General features: G+C 34.7%; 1 protein-coding gene across 1 annotated transcript in view; it reads right to left on the minus strand.

The window, feature by feature from the left end:
• Positions 1-22376, minus strand: part of LOC128998808 (uncharacterized) — a 261627-nt gene that overhangs the window by 162734 nt on the left and 76517 nt on the right. The window contains exon 7 of the mRNA XM_054425167.1: positions 1076-1295. Within this exon, the coding sequence (XP_054281142.1) occupies positions 1076-1295 (220 nt within the window). The remainder of the gene's footprint in view (positions 1-1075; positions 1296-22376) is intronic.

Below are 22376 nucleotides of genomic sequence, written 5' to 3' on the forward strand. Positions count from 1 at the left end.
CTATGATCCCGATACCACATGTCATGTTTCTTGCACGCCTCGTCTAAGGGGTTAACTCCTTTGTCACCACGAGCCAGCTTAAAATTTGCGAATCACTAGTCTACTGGGGGCTGGTCCAGAAACGGCTTTTCTCTTCTATGAGTGGAAGAATAAACAGGTGATGAACAGCTGGTCTTGGTCTTGGTTTTGGTTTGTGGGTTGGTCCAGAACCGGCTTTTCCCTACTACTATCGAATCCCGAAACTTGAAAATCAAAATTAAAATTCAAACCCTGTTTGATTAGTTAAGGTTACAAATAAATTAAAGTAGACTACTTAATATTAAAAAGTGTACTATTAAATTAATACAGAAAGAAGAAAATTAGTCATTCTCACTTATTTCTATATCTGGCCAGGGGGTAAAATTCCAGCCCCCTTATTATCTCTAGCACTCTAGGTTATTATAATTTTATGTGTTCTGATTAAATTTACAACCGTGAAAATATTCGTTTAAATCCACCTATAATCCATCGAACTGATGTTGTGCAACTCAAAAGTTTGTGGCCGGAATTTTACCCCCTGGTTTGTGACATCAGTTTTGCTCAGGGGGTAAAATTCCAGGGGGATAAAAATCCGCTACCCCAACCGCACTACTGGCAAATTCAGTTCAAGGGGAGGCCTATAATTATTCTAAATGAAAGGAGATATAGCGGGAATAGTATTTTGGTGAAAAACATTATGTAGGTTGTTCCAGAGGGAGTCATTTTAAGCTGCTGTTAAAAGGAACAGTTAAACAGTAATATAGGTGTACGCTCATTCTTCCCATATGGGGATGAAATGAAGGTAAAGAAAAAGGCAGTAAATTATTGCAAAAGGCAATTTCAGCTTTCAGTGGGTTGTTAGTTGTAATAAAACACAAAATTATATCGGACGAAGCCAATGGGTAACAGCTAGTTTATGCATAAAAGCAAATTTATTTAATAGCATCTCTCGCATCCATTGTGTACAAGAGTGTAGAAACATTCACTAGTGGCGGCACTAGCCTCGCCAAAATGGCTATTACTTTGAGAAACAGTAAAATACATAACTTGTATTAACCTTCAAGTTGTACAAGCAGACGGTGCAGGTTTGTGTGGTGAAGGCCCACAAAGTGAGTGGTAGACTGCAACACATGTAGAGTACTGTGGTTACGTGTCAAGGACAACATGGCGTTTACATCTGGGAGGGACATCACACCCTCACTCCTCAGCCAATCAGTCATTGCCTTCATACGTCTCACTGTCCCTTGCAACTGACTAAACAACGCAGGATACGCTTCCTGTAAAACAACAAGAGTGGGACACTACTAATATACAGTTATCAGTAAAATTGCATAAAATCCTTTAAAAAATAATTTGACTCAGGGATGCCTCGGCCTCTGAATCAATTATCTCTTTTAAACTTTCTGATCCACTTTTACCTGCAAATGTAAAAATTAAAACAATGAGTTCAATTTTAGAATAAGTTACTTTGAGAATAAGTAAACTGTTGTAGTTTGCTTGTTTATGAACATATTTTGATCAATTTTAGCCAATTTCCCTATAGGGAAGTAGCTATTATCGTAGGTCTCATAATAAGACCTAGGCCCGGGACCGATTTACTATTTCATTTCATTTCATGTCCCCAGAGGTCAAAAACATCATTCGTTCAAATGTTTATATATGTGTTTATATATATATATATATATACAGGGTGGTAAAAAAGTCCCTGGACAGTTAAATATTTTAAAAAATAATGCAGATAGAGCTACAATACTTGGTACAAAGTTACAGGGCATAAAACTCTATTTTAAAGATGATAAGACCATATTGATAAGATTGATGATAAGATGTTATTCAGTGATCCAATAACTCTTCAGGGGGACGGCCCACAAGGAGTCGGAAGAAAATCTTAAATGGAAGCATAGGTCAATATGCACATCAAATTAAAGGTCTTTTTTAGTAGAATACAATGCTGCAAACCGCACTTCAAAAGGTTGATCCTGCGCAAAATGACAGTTGTTCAAAGATTCATTTAATTTACATTGCTATTGTTGTAATAAACTGATTTTATTAGTAGGATAAAAGAAATGTAAGAACTGTTAGAGAACTATTTAATAGACTAATAGTTTGTTTACATAACAACTTAAACAAACTAACATTATAATAATCAGAATTACATTATACAGCTGTTGAGCCTACAGGACTGAGTAAATCATTTTTTATCTCAACACTTCCCCTAAAAAATGACACTTTACTCAGAAAAGAAAACTGCTGCTCATGTATCCTTACATCTTGAAGTATTCTCTTGAGCCACACTGCTTCCCCTACAGCCAAACTTGCAGCAATCTGCAGTAATCAACTCAAATTCTGTAGTTGACAAAGCTACACATTTCTGATGTTTACTACACCAGAACACTGGACTAAGCACCTTTATTTCCTCATCCATCTCCTTGACCCAATGATGAGAATCCTTGCATGTCACCGCTTCCTTGCACTTAGTAGGTTCTGCAACACATGTCAGAAGGGCACAATCAGCAAGTTTCACAGGAGGCTTCAATTTTGATCTGTCTCTGAAACTATACCTCTGTCCTTCTTCGTCAGGTAAGCTTGCAGTTGTTGAAGAGTTGGTTTCAGTTGTAGGAAACTTTTTGTTTTGTTCCACAGGCTCCTTGAAGTCAACAAAATATCGATTGCCACCAACTGATAACACAGGCATTGAGCCACAAACATCAGCATTTATGCGATCACCATGTTGATTAACAAGTATTTTGCGAGTACCAAAACTCAACCGATGCATTTTGCCAACAATACAAGCGTCACATATCTCAGACTTAGTATCTGAATTTGAGAATTCAATACCATTTTTCTTCAGGTTGGTCAAAACATAACGCTTATTTTGATGCCCTAATCTCTCATGCCACAGTTGTAAATCATCTCTCAAAGCAACTTGAGCTTCAGCATCTTTAATAGGAATAACTTTCATATTCATAATGAAAAATCCATTCTTTCTATGTGATTGAGCAACCAAAACACCATTCTTGAAAAAATTACATTTGTCCTCGCTGAAAGTAGAAATTATACCTTTGTCCAACGTAGAGGAAATAGAAAATAAGCTCTTGCCTACTTCAGGAACATACCAAACATCTTCCAAATGATTTCTCTGGCATTTTCCTCCCACAATCATCTCTACAATTATGTTTCCCTTGCCGAGTGCTTCCATGGTTTGACCATTTCCAACTCCAACATGCTTAACTGTTGAAAATGCCTCGTACGTCACAAACCATGATCTGTTCATTGTCATGTGCTGCGTAGCTCCAGAATCTACAATCCAATTAGATTCTTCGATACATACTTGTGAGCGACCACAATATCCAACAAAAGCACTTCCAGGTTTTAGTGACTGTTTGACATTCGGACAATCCCTCTTCATGTGACCAAGCTGGTTACATGAAAAACATTTAGGTCTCCATTTCTTTTTCTTATTTTCAGCTCTAACATCACTGACGGTAATTATGCTTGATGTTGATTTCACACGGTTAGAGTTAGGTTGTGAGAAAGTTTTATGTTTTGAACCAGTGTAAAATCCAGCATTAGACTCCTTTACACCTACAACTACTCGCTCCTTCATTCTCATTTCAACCGTACACAGTCTCTCTCTCAATAATGACAGTGACCTCAGATCCTTCGGTACAGACTCCCAAGCGTTAATGAATTCACTATATTCACAGGGCAACGTATTCAACACCCTATTTTGGAATAATGAATCAGGAAGCTTAACTTTATCTTCTTTCCAAGTTTCGTCCTGTAGCTCAACCCAAAGTTTTTCCAGCTTTGCTATGTGTTTCGCTACACTGTCATGTGAGTCCTTTTCCTTAATTCCAAAGAATTCATTAAACAGACGGTCTTGTCTCTGTTCAGTTCTCTGTTCAAAAATACTCAAAAGTTTCCCCCACATTTCCTGTGCAGTTGAACACATATTTATAAGCTGTCTTACTTGACTGCTAACAGATGAAACAATGATATTCTGTGCCGAAAATTCTTTCTTTTCAAGTACAGCAACCTGTTTCTGATATTTGTCCATCTTTGAAGCATCTTCATCTTCACCTGGTTTCTCAGGGTATACAAGCTTTCCTTCAACAGCTTCCATTATACCATGAACTCGAAACTGTATGACTACTTGAAATTTCCAATCTATCCAATTGGATTGACCCTCCAATTTATCAATTACATAAACTTTAGAAATTTCCATGGTAGTCAAAACACTTGAAGACAACTGAACAAGATTTTTCAAAAAGACAAATAACAACCAATCACAGGTTCTTTCACATATATCCTACTAACAAATCCATAAATAAACACAGTTATTTGCGAGTCTGGGCCACCATAACCTGTTGTAATAAACTGATTTTATTAGTAGGATAAAAGAAATGTAAGAACTGTTAGAGAACCATTTAATAGACTAATAGTTTGTTTACATAACAACTTAAACAAACTAACATTATAATAATCAGAATTACATTATACAGCTGTTGAGCCTACAGGACTGAGTAAATCATTTTTTATCTCAACAGCTATTATACGCTTTATCCTCGGGGGGCACAGCCCTAGGAATCGGAAGAAAATTTTTAACGTAAGCATAGGTCGATATGCACGCACATCAAATTAAAGGTCTTCACTAGTAGATTACGATGCCGTAAATTCAAGCTCAAAAGAATGCCTGAGTAAAAAATGGCAGTCGTTCAAAGATTCAAAATGGCGGATTCAAGAAATCTTTGAACATCTGCCATTTTGCGCAGGATCAACCTTTTGAAGTGCGGTTTGCGGCATTGTATTCTACTAAAAAAGACCTTTAATTTGATGTGCATATTGACCTATGCTTCCATTTAAGATTTTCTTCCGACTCCTTATGGGCCGTCCCCCTGAAGAGTTATTGGATCACTGAATATGTGTTAAAATAGAGTTTTATGCCCTGTAACTTTGTACCAAGTATTGTAGCTCTATCTGCATTATTTTTTAAAATATTTAACTGTCCAGGGACTTTTTTACCACCCTGTATATATATATATATATATGTTTGTCCGGACGATAACTTGAGTAATTTTTGTCGGATTTTGATAAAATTTGGTTTGAAGGTGTAAAACGGGATAAACTTGAATGAGTTCAGTGAATGGTTATGAAGAAAATTCAAAAAATTTTTAATTTAAAATTCCCATGTTATTCTTATGAAGAATACTAAGTGAAACCCGTCGAAATCGACGGTTACTTTCAAGGCTTACGTTAATTCATCTAACTGCGATAAATTGGGTGAAATATACACATTTTGGCATTTAGCATTGTTTAAAGAGTAATAGGTGTAAAAACAATAATGATATTAATTGAGTTAGTTTCCAAATTTGGTTGATCATTCAATGAATAAAATAATCCCCATACCGTACCTCATCGCTGTTATTATTACTATGTTATATGGTACCTATCTCTTCCTTTGGAAGAACCTTTAAATCGTATTAAAATTGTATTGGTGGATCTTTTATAGTTAAACACGTCCGTGATTACATCAGTGTAATATGATTTTATTCCAAAAGAAAATATTTTTTGGGAAGACATATTCTAACTTCAAAGGGAGGTATATCCGTTACAGTGTAAGTTTAATTTTTCCTTCGTCACGTCGCGTCAGTTCATATCGTACTTCTGTGCCAATGAATGAACCCTCTAGCATAGTTTTGAGAAATTGATTGTGGGGTTACTGTTAAAGCTGGAATTCCTTGACTTGACATGGGGGATGTCAGTTAGTTGTCTCAGCCTTATCGATAACATAAAGTTTTCAATATAATCTCTCTACGGAATGTTAGGTGTAGTGGAATGCTTGAAGTGAAGTTGGCTTTTATTATTGAACTGTTAGGGGTCTCCTAGTTCATATGGTCTTGCGGCTTCATTGGCAACAAAAAATGCAAATGACATAGCAATGGGACATTTCCAAAAAGCAAAAATACTGTAAATTGTCTGTTACAAATATATATACGTTTACATATTGTTAATCAACGTATCTTATAAAGGATTATGCGATTTAGTTTAAAAGGAAATATACTGTCATGACAGGTGCTGCTTACAAGGTATTTTCTATTTGTACCATATTTTACAGCCAAAATGTCGTGTTATTTTCATTAATCTTACCAACCCAGTGCGCCAAAGCCCGTTCTAGTTTAAAACTTAAAGCTATGCGTGTGAACTCGTTTAATCAATTTTTCTCAAGTGTTGGTAGTAGGTTGGCGAGCGAGCTGCCACCGCCCGTGGGTCCGCCACTGGTCGACGATGCTTTGTTCAGTGTGGGGCGTGAACTGCGACCGGAGACTGTCTCTGACAGTCAGTTGGCCGAGTGTGTGAGGGAAATGCGAGGCGGTTCTGCTCCTGGGTTCGATGAATTTCCAGCCAAAATACTAAAAAATCATCTGCAGGACATTTTACTACCTCTCAAACATCTTATTAACTTGAGTATTACTTCAGGCATTTTTCCAAACAGATTTAAAATAGCTAAGGTAATTCCTCTTTATAAGTCCGGACAAAAAGATGACAAAAATAATTATAGACCAATCTCATTGTTAAGTGTACTATCTAAAGTGTTAGAGAAATGTGTCAAAATTCAACTCCAAAATTATTTGGATGAGCATGGAATTCTATCAGAACAACAGTTTGGGTTTAGAAAAGGTAAAAATACTACCGACGCACTATTTATTATCAATAAAACTTTAATCGAGTCAGTGAATAAAAATGAAAAAATACTAATTGCATTCATAGATCTTGCTAAAGCGTTTGACTCTATTAATAGGAAAATTCTTTTCAAAAAGTTAGAATATTTGGGAGTAAAGGGATTAGCCCTGGCATGGTTTAAAAGTTATTTAAGCAATAGAACTCAAGTAGTATCAATTAATAACGTAATTAGTGATCAAATAAATGTAGATTTTGGAATTATTCAAGGTTCTACAATGGGGCCTTTACTATTTTTAATTTACATAAATAACATAGATAAAATTGATATTTCTGGAAAAATATTTTTGTTTGCAGATGACGCAGCGGTAATCTTTAGGGCACGTACTTGGGAAGAGGTTTTTAATATTGCATCATCAGAATTACAAATTTTAAAAAGATGGTTCTCAGAAAACATTTTAACAATGAATGTCAGTAAAACAAAATGTTTACCTATCGCACTTCGTCCCGCTAGCGAGTCGCCCGCCGAACTCAGACTAGCCCGCAGGCAGCGATTGCAACTGCCAAATTATTGAAACTGTGTCGCATTATAAATACCTGGACATTATAATGGATTCTAAATTGAAATGGAAAAGTCATATAAATTATTTAAAAACAAAACTTAGAAAAATGATTTATGTTTTTTACCAATTAGGTCAAATTTTACAACATGAAGAAATTAAAAGAGTTTATTACGCCTACGTTCAATCTCATCTGCAGTATGGTTTAATAGCTTGGGGAGGGACTTATTCATCAGTAATTCAACCTTTGTTCGTAATTCAAAAATCAATAATTAGAGCTGCGTTAAGAAAACCGAGACGTTATTCTACTGATCATCTGTTCAAAGAATCCCAGTTTTTATCAATAAGGCAGCTATATGTTAAGGATTTATTAGCTCTTATTCATACATTCATTTAGACCTTATCGCCTCGCCAGTAGTTCATAACTATCATACCAGAAACTCAGTGATGATAGGATTACGGGTCCCAAGAGTTCTCAAATCAATTTAACAAATTCCTTTTACATTGCTAATTGCTTGTTGCGTAATATTCCTCCAGAAATTAGGGACCTGCGAGTGTCACTGAGTGTATATAAGAGGGTTATCGCTAATTGGCTGATGGAGATAGGCCTTGACAATACAGAGTCGCTTATCAGCCCAGAATATCTCGTTTAGACCTAACCAACTGATAACTGGACTATCTATTGTACTTTCTACAGCACTCTTACTTGACGGAATCCACGCCCCAGTAAAAAATATTTGGTTTGAAAGAAAAAAGTTATGCTTTCATCGGATGTATTGCAAACAATGTGCACCCCTTGTTATTGATTGCACGTTGCATATGGTTTTTTAGGTTATTATAACTATAATTGTATAGTATTATTTTATTTTACCAAGTTATTGTTAGTTCTTTTTTTTATGTGTATTATGTGAAGTGTGAAGAACTTTTATTTTAACAGCAGACAGCTAAGGACTCTATCACGCACAGGTCATTGTGACCCATGTGATATTTTTATTTGTTTTTGTATTAATTGCTGCAAAACAGTTTGTATTAAATAAAGAATTTTCTCTCTCTCTCTCTCTCTCTCTCTCTCCGTAATATAGGCAGGTGCAAATAATTTGTCGAGATGGGTACCATTTTAGGCAAGGTTTCTATGTTTGGATTTTATTAGACACGATAAGAGCAAATATTTCTACATAAATATTTGATATGTGTAGAATAATATGATAAAATGTAGGCAAGAGTGGGGAAAAAGGCAGACACCAACCCGTACAATAGATATAAGATAGTTCAATAAGAATTAATTGAAGAATTGCTGTCATAAAAGAATTTCCCACTGATTTCGTAATGGAACGTTATATTGCAAAACATGACATGATGAAGAAGAAAATCAATTTTTAAATTGGAAAATAGCATTGCAAATAATTATTTGGTAGAATTCAGTAACGTGGTAACTCCCAATGAATGTGTGTTGTTTGTAATACAATTTAAAAATGAACAGCTGTTTCATCAAAAAGTATTATTCACATGGCCAAAATGTAAACAACTCTGTGGAGGGATCTTTAAAGGCTTCTGGGGCAGAGTCCTGAGGGATTTTGCTTAGTTTTTCTTTTGATAACTCATCTACAGACCAAGACCTTTCTTTGGAAACCTCTACCAAGTTTCTACGCCCAGCCGTTCTCTCAAATTAGTGGGGACAAAGTTTCCAATTACATATTTAGATTCCCCCATGTTAATCTTATGGAAGAAACTCCAACTTTGCTGGCCTGAGGGGCAAAGCCCGAGGATTTTTATTGCAGGAATTGGTGAAAGGGGGCGTATACACAAAAAATACTTTATTTTGACACGTCGTTTGTAAAAATCCGTCCATTATTAACGGAGGAGTAGTGTTTCGTAGAAATCGCCTTCACGTATTATATATAAGGATTGTAAAATGTTGTAGTTGGCTTGTTTATGGATACTAGCAGAGTACCCGTCCTTCGTATGGGATTGATATATAAGTATAAAATGCTTATTGCAGTTATACTCAAGCTTTGCGTTTGCAATTGGGGGATGGAAATGAAGAAGATGAGTTTTGAAATATTTTAAACTAGCAGAGTACCCGTCCTTCTTACGGGGTTGGAATATAAGTATAAAATGCTTATTGCAGTTATAGTCAAGCTTTGCGTTTGCAATAAGGGAGGACACAGTTTGATAAAATTTGTTTCTTTAAATTTACGCTATACTATAGTATTACACATCTACCATAGCCATAATATTCTATCACTTCACCTAATCAATGGTATTCAATAGTAGGTGTCAATAGTATTACCTAATCACCACATTCATTAAAAACACAGAGTCTGTAAAAAAACTTTGAAAAAATGGTTATTGGAGAAGGCTTTTTACAGTACAGTGTTGATGAATTCTTATCAGAGCAAAAATAGATTTTAATTTCTAATTTTTAATTTTAGTCTACTTTTAGTAATAATTAAGACTTATGGACAAATCACCTGTCAATTAACTTGATGTAATGTGATGATTGATAATAAATAAAATAGAAATAAACGGTATTAGCATTCTGACACATACTTTCTCCCATAAGATTGTCAACAACCTTTATCATGTGTAAGCCGTGAGAGTAAATATACGAAAATGGGATTTGTACAATTTTGCTCAGAATTTAAAGGCGTAACAGCGTATTTAAAGGTATAACATACTAAATTTTTATAAAAATTGTTCGGGCCATTTTTGAGAAAATCCGTTTTTTTCAGTTTTTTATGGGTTTTTTTATTGGAAAATCCCCATTAAAAATCAAAATTTCTAAAAAATGAAAAAACGCCTGGAGATACCATGGATTAGAACCTACATACCAAATTTCATCGAAATCGGACCACAGGTGTAGTCCCTAGCTCTGTACACATCCAGACACACACATACGGGGTTTTACCGAATACTCGCAAACACCTAATTGTGGCATCTTTCAACCTGCGGCCACCAGTGGATGAAGGAAGGTGGTAGAAACATGTCTGCATCGATATTTTTAATGAACACTCCATTTTAACATCTAACATTCCAGTTTTTAAATTGTGGCACCATGCCACAAATCGGTATATATCAACAGTGTGTGGACAGGATGCCACTAATGCGTTGTAGTGCTTGAGCGGTGTGTGCGCCCCCCCTACTTCTCGCGTGCGCTGTTGCCAGTTCTCCGTTCTAGTTCCTTAATTCCGTTCTGTATTCATGTGGCTATGCCCTAGCCGCTGTAGCTCATTTCCCGCGCTCATGACGTTGTCTTTTATTAGTGTAAGGATTTTATATGAAGTTTTTTTTCAAAGCTCCAATAATTTTTACAATTATTGGATTTAAAGTCAATGGACCAAATGAAATGTCGTGAGGATTACATAAAACTACATGCTATTTTGTTGATATTTTATCGTCACATTGTATGTATGGTTTACGAACTGAGATACTTGTAATAAAGGCCTTAATGTGCTGGGTAAATTATCAGTTTTATGGGAATCTATATATTAATTACGTAAGCCGATTCTTTGCGTCAAAATTGTGGGCGACTGGGAAGTCGTAGAACGACGTGAGAGGGCTCAAATTAAAGGTCTTTATCCCGTGACGGCGGGAAAAATAGTGAAATTCCCAAAATCTTAACACAAAATTAGATATAACGTACAATGTTCTCCATAAGAATAGCATTAGAAGGCATTTACTGCTGATTTTTGTTTACTTCAATCCAGCTGATCGTGATTTTATCATTAGCAAGTAAGCTTACATTTGGATTACTCATTTGCCAGTCAATTCTGCAATGTAATGTATACTATATAAAACCAACTATATAAAGGGATAACGTTACCTTTAATAATCAAGACTTTTTAGTTATGTCAAAGTTGAAATAAATTGTTTTCAAGATTTAAGAAACGATTCAAGATTAAAAGAAGATCTTCTTTGTTTTTATTTCAAAACATATGTAAAAGATTTATTCCAATTTTTTTTTAAATTTACTAACATTTATATTTGAGATTTATTGTAGTGTTTAATCAATATTTTGTATGAAGTGGAAAACCTCAACGGTTACTCTTAGAAAACAATTTGGGAATAGAGATGAAGTAGGTTCGTACAGGTATTTAAACGAACCAAAAATATTTATGTCGTGATTAGTTTCGATAACTGGGTAATGGAACCCTAACTAGCCGCAAAATAGTTGGTAATTAGACGTTGACTAGGCCCTTTTTTGGTAGAATATGTAAATCAATCGCACCTTTAGGAGGATTAACACCACATACTTACTAGGCTAATAGAGGTTTTTTAATGTTGATCACAAACAAATTTAGGTCCAAGTTCTGTCAATGGGATGCCTTTACTTAAGAATAATTTTGTTAAACCTTTACAAAATGAGCATAGACTTATAAATAATAACTGGGTAGGGCATCTCAACACACCATTTTTTGCCTTTTCTTATTTGACGAAGACAATTTCCAATACTGTATTTCAATCGGGGAAGCCTTGTTATCAGCATTAACCAAAAAACCAAAGCTACCTTAATAAACCAATATTTATTCATAAACATGTTTGCTGCCTTTAGCAGTTAAACTCAGGAATCATTCAAATTCTTTATTGAACATAACGTTATCAACAAAAGCAAACAAAGACAAACAACAAACTGTTTTGTTTTTTTTTACACAAAAGATATGTTGTAGTGGGAGATCTAGGCCTATCCTGACATATAGATAATTTGATTCTGAGTTTGTTTAAATATTCCAACAATAATTCCTTTTCCGTAGCTTTTTAGGGACTATGTCCCTACAAGCCACTAGTTTACATTAAAATACGCAATAAGTATGACTCCGTTTTTTCTGTATGCATATAATTAATTCATGATAATGTAAAAGTATGCGCAACGAATTTTTCACCTCACTATGATGTTTTTAGCTGTTTTACATACATTTAGCTGGTTTATATTGGTGGCTGAAAGTTACGTTTTGCTGGCCATGCCAGCTGTCATCGTCATATGGGGACCGAGCAGGGGTTTACATCCCTAGGGCCGCAAAATCACTTGTTCGCCTATTTACTTAAAACATTAATGTATACTAAATGCACAAGCTGTATCCATGGCATTGCGATAATAGACTTGTTTTTTGTCACAGCTGCCTAGACAACTATTTATTGTTATTTTTGATTTTGCTGATTCCTCAAAATATTTCACATAAATAAGAGGGACGTTATATTGCAAAACATACTTGGGTAAAAAAAACCGCTCGTACCACGAGCCAAAATGGGTTTGCAGCTCTCGATCGTTTCACGTTCTCGACTTCGTCCCGAACTTAAAACCCGATATCGAGTCGGCAAAACCTCACTTTAGGCCCTAGGTACGAAATATACTATTTTTTTACGGTGGAATTAGAGACCCAAAGATTCTCACCCCGTTGCGAAGCATGGGCAGATAGTTAGTTATAAGATTATTAAGTCTTTACTGTTTTGTCTGTACATTGCGTAGACTCATGAAGTGTTTGGTTATTTCTACGTTGTATATAATAAGATAGCCGAAACGAGTCTTGTGTATACATCTGTACGTTTGTTTGATTCTTACTGTCATTGTGCCTGTAACGCAAAAATTCCAATTCACGTGTCCTACCTTGGGAAAACTAGAGTAGCGTTCATGATCCAAATAGTTTTGTAATTGTTTGAATAAATTTGCCAAGTTTGATCAAAATATATCCATAAACAAGCAAACTACAACATTTTACAATATTCTTTATATGAATAACAAGGGAATTTTAAATTTACAATTTTTGAATTTGTCCTGTTACCAATAACCGTACAAAAACACTTTGATATACTAAATTATTTGTTTTCTAAGCTATTTAAAAAAGGTCTGGATATAAATTGGGAAATTTTGTATTTTTAAGGTAACGTTTTTCTCCATTTCATATATTAGTAACAATATGTATAGTATCAAATTCAGTAATAACATTGACCTAGACAACTATTTATTGTTATTTTTGATTTTGCTGATTCCTCAAAATATTTCACATAAATAAGAGGGACGTTATATTGCAAAACATACTTGGGTAAAAAAAACCGCTCGTACCACGAGCCAAAATGGGTTTGCAGCTCTCGATCGTTTCACGTTCTCGACTTCGTCCCGAACTTAAAACCCGATATCGAGTCGGCAAAACCTCACTTTAGGCCCTAGGTACGAAATATACTATTTTTTTACGGTGGAATTAGAGACCCAAAGATTCTCACCCCGTTGCGAAGCATGGGCAGATAGTTAGTTATAAGATTATTAAGTCTTTACTGTTTTGTCTGTACATTGCGTAGACTCATGAAGTGTTTGGTTATTTCTACGTTGTATATAATAAGATAGCCGAAACGAGTCTTGTGTATACATCTGTACGTTTGTTTGATTCTTACTGTCATTGTGCCTGTAACGCAAAAATTCCAATTCACGTGTCCTACCTTGGGAAAACTAGAGTAGCGTTCATGATCCAAATAGTTTTGTAATTGTTTGAATAAATTTGCCAAGTTTGATCAAAATATATCCATAAACAAGCAAACTACAACATTTTACAATATTCTTTATATGAATAACAAGGGAATTTTAAATTTACAATTTTTGAATTTGTCCTGTTACCAATAACCGTACAAAAACACTTTGATATACTAAATTATTTGTTTTCTAAGCTATTTAAAAAAGGTCTGGATATAAATTGGGAAATTTTGTATTTTTAAGGTATCGTTTTTCTCCATTTCATATATTAGTAACAATATGTATAGTATCAAATTCAGTAATAACATTGACTACTGTATTTAAACCTTAACACAAGTGTTTATATATTCATTGAGGCTACTGGTGCTACCGCTGATGGCTTATGCATGTGTACGTTAGTAGCTAGCAGACAATTTGCCAACTAGGAACATGAAATCAGCTGTTCCCCGTCCTCACTGTCGCGGTTGCTCGCCTAGCATGTCAACAGCTGACTGCTGTAAAAATTGGATGAGGCGACAGTAACTTTTTCTAGTACGCTTCTTTACCATGGCATCTGCTAATTCAATTTTGTCCTAAAAAATGTATTACACATCTCTACTATTTATTTATGTACACATCTCTAAGATTTGTTGCCAACTAACAAGCAATTTAAATTAAAAAAAAAAAAAAAAAAAAAAAAAAAAAAAAAAAAAAACTACAGTATTGTTAATCATCCTGCAAAACTGCTAATAATTCATGATCAAATTTTCATCAGAATTCCGTTAGTTTAAATCAACGATCACATAAGACCAATAGATGGAGCACATCTATATAACTAACATACAAGCAGTTGAAGCCAGGTCCGCCATCTTAGTGCAGGTTAGAAGTGGTCCAGCTTAATGTCCAGCTTCAAAATAACTTGACATTTAGACTAAAGGTAAATCGTTGACACTTCGTGTGAAAGATGTCAATTAGTCTAGGACACTATTGGTTATAATTAAAAGCTCAAAAGTTTATATTTTCTATTTTAAATCTTGAAATAAAGTCGGTACTTTTAAATGAGTTTTTAAATATGACATAACAAAGTTCGTCGGCTGCTACTGTTTTTATTTCTTCGTCAGGTAAGTAAAAAAACGGTGGATTTTGTGGCTAAAGAGCTCAATTTCTTGGATAATATTTTTTTTTTAATTTTTATAAAGGAGAGTTGTATAAAGAGTTTCAGAAACCATCTTGTGACTTTGAAAATTTTTACATTGTAAACCAAACGCTAAACCTTTAACACACTTTAATACGATATAGATACATATATTATAAATTAATTTGTAGCTTTTTAGAATTTTTCTTTCGCCCAACAAGTTTTTGTTATTATTGTTAACTAACTTTTTCTAAGATACGGTAAACGCTAGGAAACAAATTAAAAGCGTATTTTAAAGGCTATTGTTCAACCGTCATGAATTGTTACATACCAACCTTTAGGGCCCATTGGTGACATTGGGGGGTGGAAGTCTAAATTTAGTTCATTACAATTACGTCAATAACCTTGAGCTCTGCTAGTAAGATGCTGTGGTATGGTAGCGTGTCGGGGAGAAGGGTTATTGTTCATGCTTACTCATTCGCTCTTACCCACAAACAAATTTATTTCAAGCCTAAAATGAAGAATGTAGATCTAACTTCTATATTCGTTTGGAAAACGTCAGTAAGAGGCAATTCTAGACTGTTCCTATGTCTGCGCGGTCCATCACTAGTTACTTTCTTTACTTATTTTTTTTGAAAGCCTATGTGTCGATTATGTATCTTGAGCAATGTAAAATCAAGATGACGTTGTTCAAACTAAGATATAAGTTTGGACTTCCTTGTGTGACCAAAATGGTCGCCTACAGAGCAACAGAAGAATCTACAATTTCTTATAAAATCAGTTTTATTGACATTTGCAGACAGTTTTATATAATTGTTTTAAGGAAACCCAAAATCTATTGGCAATCATAAGTTAATATGATTCGAACTTTTTGCCTTAGACAAATGAAATACCATGTGCATATTGGTCCTCTGGTCCTGTTAATACAATTTTTTGAAGGGTTTCTTTTATAATTTAAAACTATATCATTGCACAAGCATTTTCAAGGACTCTCTGCAGTTTTGCGTACTCTTGCAACTACTAATTCAAGAATCAGTTTGATGACCGATTAAAAATAATGTGTTTATACGTTATAAAGATTCAACTGTTAAATATCATAGTTTTTGAGGGTGGGACTGGAAATTTAGACTATATTAAAGATTTGCATTCATAGTAGAACATTATATACTTTAAGTAAACCAACAGAAAAAGATTGTTTAAAATTTTCAAGTTCATTTTAGAACAAACTGTTTGCTCCGCCTCCCAGTTAACTGAGAATTTCAAGAAGTAGAAACATATTAAATAAATAATAAGTGAAGTTAAATATATCCCACAGTGATTTTAAAAAACATTACACAAACTTCACGGATGCCAATATACTTCTAACAACCTTACTAGGAATTTCCTAAAACTGATATTGTACGTTGAAATAGGTTTATCTATCTATCTATTCTATTCTATACTATTATAAAGAAGAGGGGGTGTCTGTATGTGTGTTTGTATGAGCTAATCTCAAAAAATACTGATCCGACTATGCTCAAATTGCACACAAATGAAGCTACAGCTCCTAGGATACATATAGAACTATTACCGCTTCGATATTCACCTAGGGCTTTGCCCCGTGGGCTTTCAAAAATCTGAGATGAGAGATTTAAAAGTAAATATTGATTGATGGTATCCATGGTAACAAAGAACAAACCTAGTAAGTTTAAAAATGTAAACAAGCAGAACTAACTGTCAAATTGATTTTGATTTCTCAATTCAACACAGCTGGTTCAAACCTTATTAAATACTGCACGAATATTAGAACAGAGAGGGTAAGGATTATAAATTTAAAATAATGATGTCACTAGCCTGAATTTATTTAACATAACCTAAAGGAGCTGTCAAACCATATGTTAATGTAATTTCATTATTATAGGATTGTTTCAGTTACAGTACTTCATTTGTTTATGATCTAACTATACTGAGTCTGTTATAATATTTGTGAAATGTTGTAATATTATTTATTTATTTTTATAATAATTCATTTTAAAATAAATCATTCAATGGATATAGGAAATAATCAACATTCTATATTGCCCTATCAACCTAGGCCCTTATCCTGAGTTATGGGGTATATTCTTTTGATTTATTTGTTTGTAAACAGTAATATAATCCCCCTGCCCCAGCAAACCTATAGACTGAGCCAATTCCCGTTTGCCTGATTATAATTTCACTAAAATATGTTAGAAAATTGCCCTATTAACATGTTTGGAACTATTGTGGTAGGTTTTCGTTTACAGTGCATACCATTAAACACATTCTTTTATTATAGGTATATGTGTGCCACACTATAGGATACCGTATAAATTAAAAGACCATATTTTCTTAGACCGTTTCCTCTCCCATCACTGCAATGATCATGTTCTACTTATATGCCAACCCCGTACGAAGGTCGGGTATTCTACTAGTTATTAATGAAGTTGAGAATACTAAAGGTTCTACAAAACAAAACATTGAATAATAAAAATACATTTGTATGAAAGTAACAGATAGATTGACAAAATTGTAAAACGATCGTATAATATCTAACAATATCAAATTATTTACAGTATCACGGTTACAACTTTTAAACTACTTTTGTTATGACTCAATGTTAACCTCTTTAGGACCTTTCATTTTATGCTTTTGTTAGTGGGGACTGGTTAAAACACCACAGTAGGTTTTACAAATATGATTGTGAGATGATATTATAATCTGAACTAGATTATGCGTGTTGATAATAATATGTATTTTAATTTAAGTACTTTAATTGATTCGGTTATATGTTTACCTCATATAACATTTGAACATGGATTGAAACATTAGATGTCTTTGGAATACTCTGAGAGTGAGAAGCAAAACATAACTTTCAGCAATGATGCATCGAAATCTACCTTTACTGACTGATTCAGAAATGTAATTGCAAAATATTTTGTCAACATGACTAAAATGTTAAAAAAATAGACGTATCAGCACGAAATAGTTTGTAAGATAAAAAAAGCAGTCTAGGACAACTTATATAGCGTTCTAACCTCAAACATTGTTATCGTTTCAGTGTACAAATTCAATTGATACAAAATAACTACGTTACCAATTTATGTTTGTAAACAAAAATCAATTGTTTAATGGTTGCGTAATAGCTATTTACATTACAAGTGTAGTAAGAGCGTTTTTACTTCACGCAGGTGAATGTTGTGCAACGAGCGGAAGCGAGTTAGGCGGGTTAGGTAAATCAATTTACCTAACCCGCCATGTTAAACTTCCCTATCCCAAGCGTGATGTATACAGCTTCCTTACTTCTCGAGTGATGTAAAGTTGAAAAAAACTCACTCGGTGATGTAATGAAACCCATTTAAATAACATTGAGTGGATAACTTAAATACCCCCGTCGCAGCAAACCTGCATACTAAGCGAATTTCCATTTACCCGGCTTGATTTCTACTAAAATATTCCCTATAAATTTTCAGATTTATTTCCTATTTAAATAACATTAATTTTAGTGAGTAGTTAGGTTTGCTGCTACGGGGAAGATGTTGAGGTGTGTTTTTTTGAATTGAAATATTGATAGCTTAGTATGAAATAAGCCAAATTGCCAAATTTGATTAAAATGTATCCATAAACAAGCAAACTAGAACAGTTTATTTATTCTCCATAAGAATAACATAGGAATTTTAAATTTACAATTTTTTTAATTTTCTCCGTAGTCAATGAACATTCAAAAAAACTTCAATATACTAAATTATTTGTTTTTTTAAGCTCTTCAAAATGGTTTAGAGAGAAATTTAGAAATTTAAAGTTTTTAGGGTCAAAAATGAGAAAAACCCATTTTTACCCCATAAAACCCCCCATAAACCCCTGATCCCATGGTCCGATTATGCTGGTTCGCGAACTCGTTCGAATAAATGTAGGTTTACACGTTTGTACCAAATTTCATCAAAATCGGATCAATTTTGCTCGAGTTATCGCGCTAACGGACACATATATAAATATATATACAGTAGAACCTCGGTTAACCGAGGTAATTGGGACCGAGGGTACCTCGGATACGGCGAACCTCGGATAACACGGAACGTAACCTAAAAATCGTTACCGGGGCTAAAAATAGCTCAAGATATACTAAAACATGAACAAAAGTTATTAACTGATCTGTTGTTTAGTTTATTAGTACAAGAAATGTTATTAGTACGCAATAAAACGTGAGAGGAAACCAAAACACTCAACAATACTAAACACTGTTTTAATATAAAACTCAATTTATTGCACAACTGAATACGTATGATATAGGCTACACAATGTACAGAAGTTTAGTTACAGTACAGTATTCCTGTTTACAAAATTAAATCAAAGAAATGAAAATTAATTTACTGTACATTGTACAAAAATAAACAAAGTAAGCTAATCTTTTTTCCCAAAGAAATCAGTTATTGTTTTTTGACTTAGATTAGAGGATCTTAGGCTAGCCGCCCTGTTGCGCCAGCGTCGCAGCCAAACTAAATCGTTTGTTGTTGCGGTTTCTTGTTGTTCAATGTATGCCAGTCACTGAGCTAAAATTATAACTGGAGGTAGCACTGCCATTGAAGAAGTCTGTCAAAAGCGTGTCGCTGATTTTGTTAGGTTGGTATAGCAGCAGGTTTTTTCATCCAATAACATGGCTTCTATAACTAGGTTTCCATAGCAGTGAGTTTTTTCATCCAATAACATGGCTTCATTTTAACTCACACCTCAAGCAAACATGGCGGCTGGCGACACGCATCTTTGACATTCAGTGCCTCCAGTTAGAATTATAGCTCAGTGATGCCAGTGCTCCCTCGATCATTCTTAGACCTTCTGTATGTGATATTTTCTCAGTCGCCCCATCAGATTCATCGCTGTAAAAAAAACTTTTGTCGAATCGGGGTGGTGGGGAGAGCGAGTGGCTCAGTCGCGTCTCGGCATTGAAACAGTTCGCATTGGTCCGGCGGCGAGCGGTGTCGGGTTACAACACCTGCAGCTGCTCTGGCGAGCGGTGTCGGGGGACAGTGCCGTATGCATTCGGCAAAGATAAGCGCTAAGCTACGCAAATATTTGGCCGAGGAAACACAACAGTTGCCAACATTTTACTGTACAGTAGTTTTAACGCATTGCAGGCTAGCGTGCGTATTGCGATAAAAGGAGCACCCAAACGCTCATTACTGTACGCAGTTTGTGCGTGTTTCTTTTGCTTTTTAAATAAAAAAAATCGTTCGAGGACGGCCTCGGTTAACCCGGAGTCTCGGTTAAGCGAGGCTCGGTTAACCGAGGTTCTACTGTATATATATATATATATATATGAATTTGAACGAATGGTGTTTTTGGCCTCTGGGGACCTCAAAACGAAAAAGTAAATCGGTCGCGGGTCTAGGTCTTACCATGAGACCTACGGTAATAGCTTATTCCCTATATGGGAAATTCGCTAAAAAACTATACCTCTATGGAGCCAACGACGTTCAACGCTAGAAATCAGCTGTGTGTTTGAATTTTATTGTTATGCTTTGAAGAATTTTCCTAACCTAGCTTTTGTTTGTAAATGAACGTAAGGCTACTGTTAGAAGATGAGTGAAATTGATAATGAAGTATATTGCTCGTAACCACCTGAATATTGTCGGGTCAGGTAAAATCTTGTACGTTACACGTTACGCAAGAGCGTGTTTACATCACTTCGGTGAATTATGCAACTCGCCTTCGCTCGTTGCACAACATTCACCTGCGTGATGTAAAAACGCTCTTACTACACTTGTAATGTAAATAGCTATTAAATTATTATTTACTACACAAATTATTTGTAATGTAAAACATTGTTCACCACTCGGAGCAAAAGTATATTATTTATGGTACTTAAATTGTTTTATAGTACGTGGCAGTATAGTATTATTAGTTTATTAGTTGCTTGTTGCACTGTTCTACACACTGCTCAAGCTCTACAGCTCATTAAGTGGCATCCTGTCCACACACTGTTGATATATACTGAATTGTGGCATGGTGCCACTATTTCGAGTGTAGGCTGGCGCGAGAATTGGCAACGTAGCATTAGGAAAGTTATAGTTCCGGCGGACGGCGCGAGGCGCGCTAGCTACCTGTATAGTTTCGTGTTCCACAATTCGGTGTGTACCTGCGCTACTTAAACTCACATCAACGAGTTCAAAAATACTCAATTGTGGCATGTGATGTTTAAACGACGTAATAATGCTGGAAAACCTCAAAAATGATCGAATTAGCTGTGGCACCCTGAAAAAGGTGCCACAATTTTTGAAGGTGCCACAGCCGTGTGCCTGTGAAGGATGCCACTATTCGGTGAATACAAACACACACACACACACACACACACACACACACACACACACACACACACACACCCACACACAGACACACACACAGACATCACTTCAAAAACCACTTTTTTCTGGACCCAAAACGATTATATCTACTCAACACTCAAACTCGAAAATGTTGACGAAAACAATACTTTCTCCATATACAGTACTATGGTATAGGGGGAGAAAGTAAAAATTAATTACTAAAGATTAGCTAAATATCACAAAATGATTTAAATGAAATGAAATTAAAAACATAAAAGTAACTGTAAACAATCCTACTTTGATAGTTCTCATTGCATATCATATTTTTTGTTGTTGCTTAGTTCAAATTAGCTGTTTCCATAAATGCAAAAAAGTAATAGTGCTGCACCCTGTTGGTAAATCTTATAACTTTTAATGCTTTTGTATACATAGGACAAACTTTTAAGTTAAAACAGCTGACTACTGAATTCTTTTATTCACTTTAAATGTGATTACTCATAAGGTTAATGTAGTAATGTTTTTATATAGTACATGATCAACTCTGACTTGTAAGTCTCTTATTACTTCATGTATTACTCTATGCATTGGGCCGTTGGCTCTTTCTCAGAATAAACCAAGATGTCGAGCAACCAAGATGTGCCTTTTAATTATTAAAGCCCTACAAGTCCGACTAGCCCTAGTTCAGTTAACATGGGGAACCACAGAGCCACTGGGGCAGAGCTCGAAAGCATTTTTGAGATAAGAATATGCCTATATGTTAATCGGGAATGTGAGCTATAATCATGCCAAATTTCAGCCCAATCCGTCCAGTAGTTAATGCGTGATTGAACTTCAAACAAACACACAAACTTTCACATTTATAATATTAGTAAGATTTTGGTCAAACTTTGCGGATTTATTTATTTCACACTAAACTATTGATATTTTAATAAAAACCACACTTTATTAGTTTCCCTGTAGGAGTATTGGAAAATGCATTCATATCTTACTAAACTATTAACATTTGACAAAAAAACACTTTTTACCCTCCCTGTTACAGCTAACCTAAGTACTTGTTAAACTAATTAATTATATTTAAATAGGGAATAAATGTGATATTTTTAAGGATACATTTTAGTGTAAATCCAATCGGGCAAATGGAAATTCGCTTAGTCTGCAGGTTTGCTACGGCGGTTTATTTAAATATTGGATGAAGAACAGTGGTTTTGATTTTATCAGGGAATACA

Source organism: Macrosteles quadrilineatus, unplaced genomic scaffold (assembly GCF_028750875.1).
Source record: "Macrosteles quadrilineatus isolate MER2022 unplaced genomic scaffold, UCM_ALF_1.0 Scaffold_1__1_contigs__length_201487025, whole genome shotgun sequence".
Taxonomy (NCBI): Eukaryota; Metazoa; Arthropoda; class Insecta; order Hemiptera; family Cicadellidae; genus Macrosteles; species Macrosteles quadrilineatus.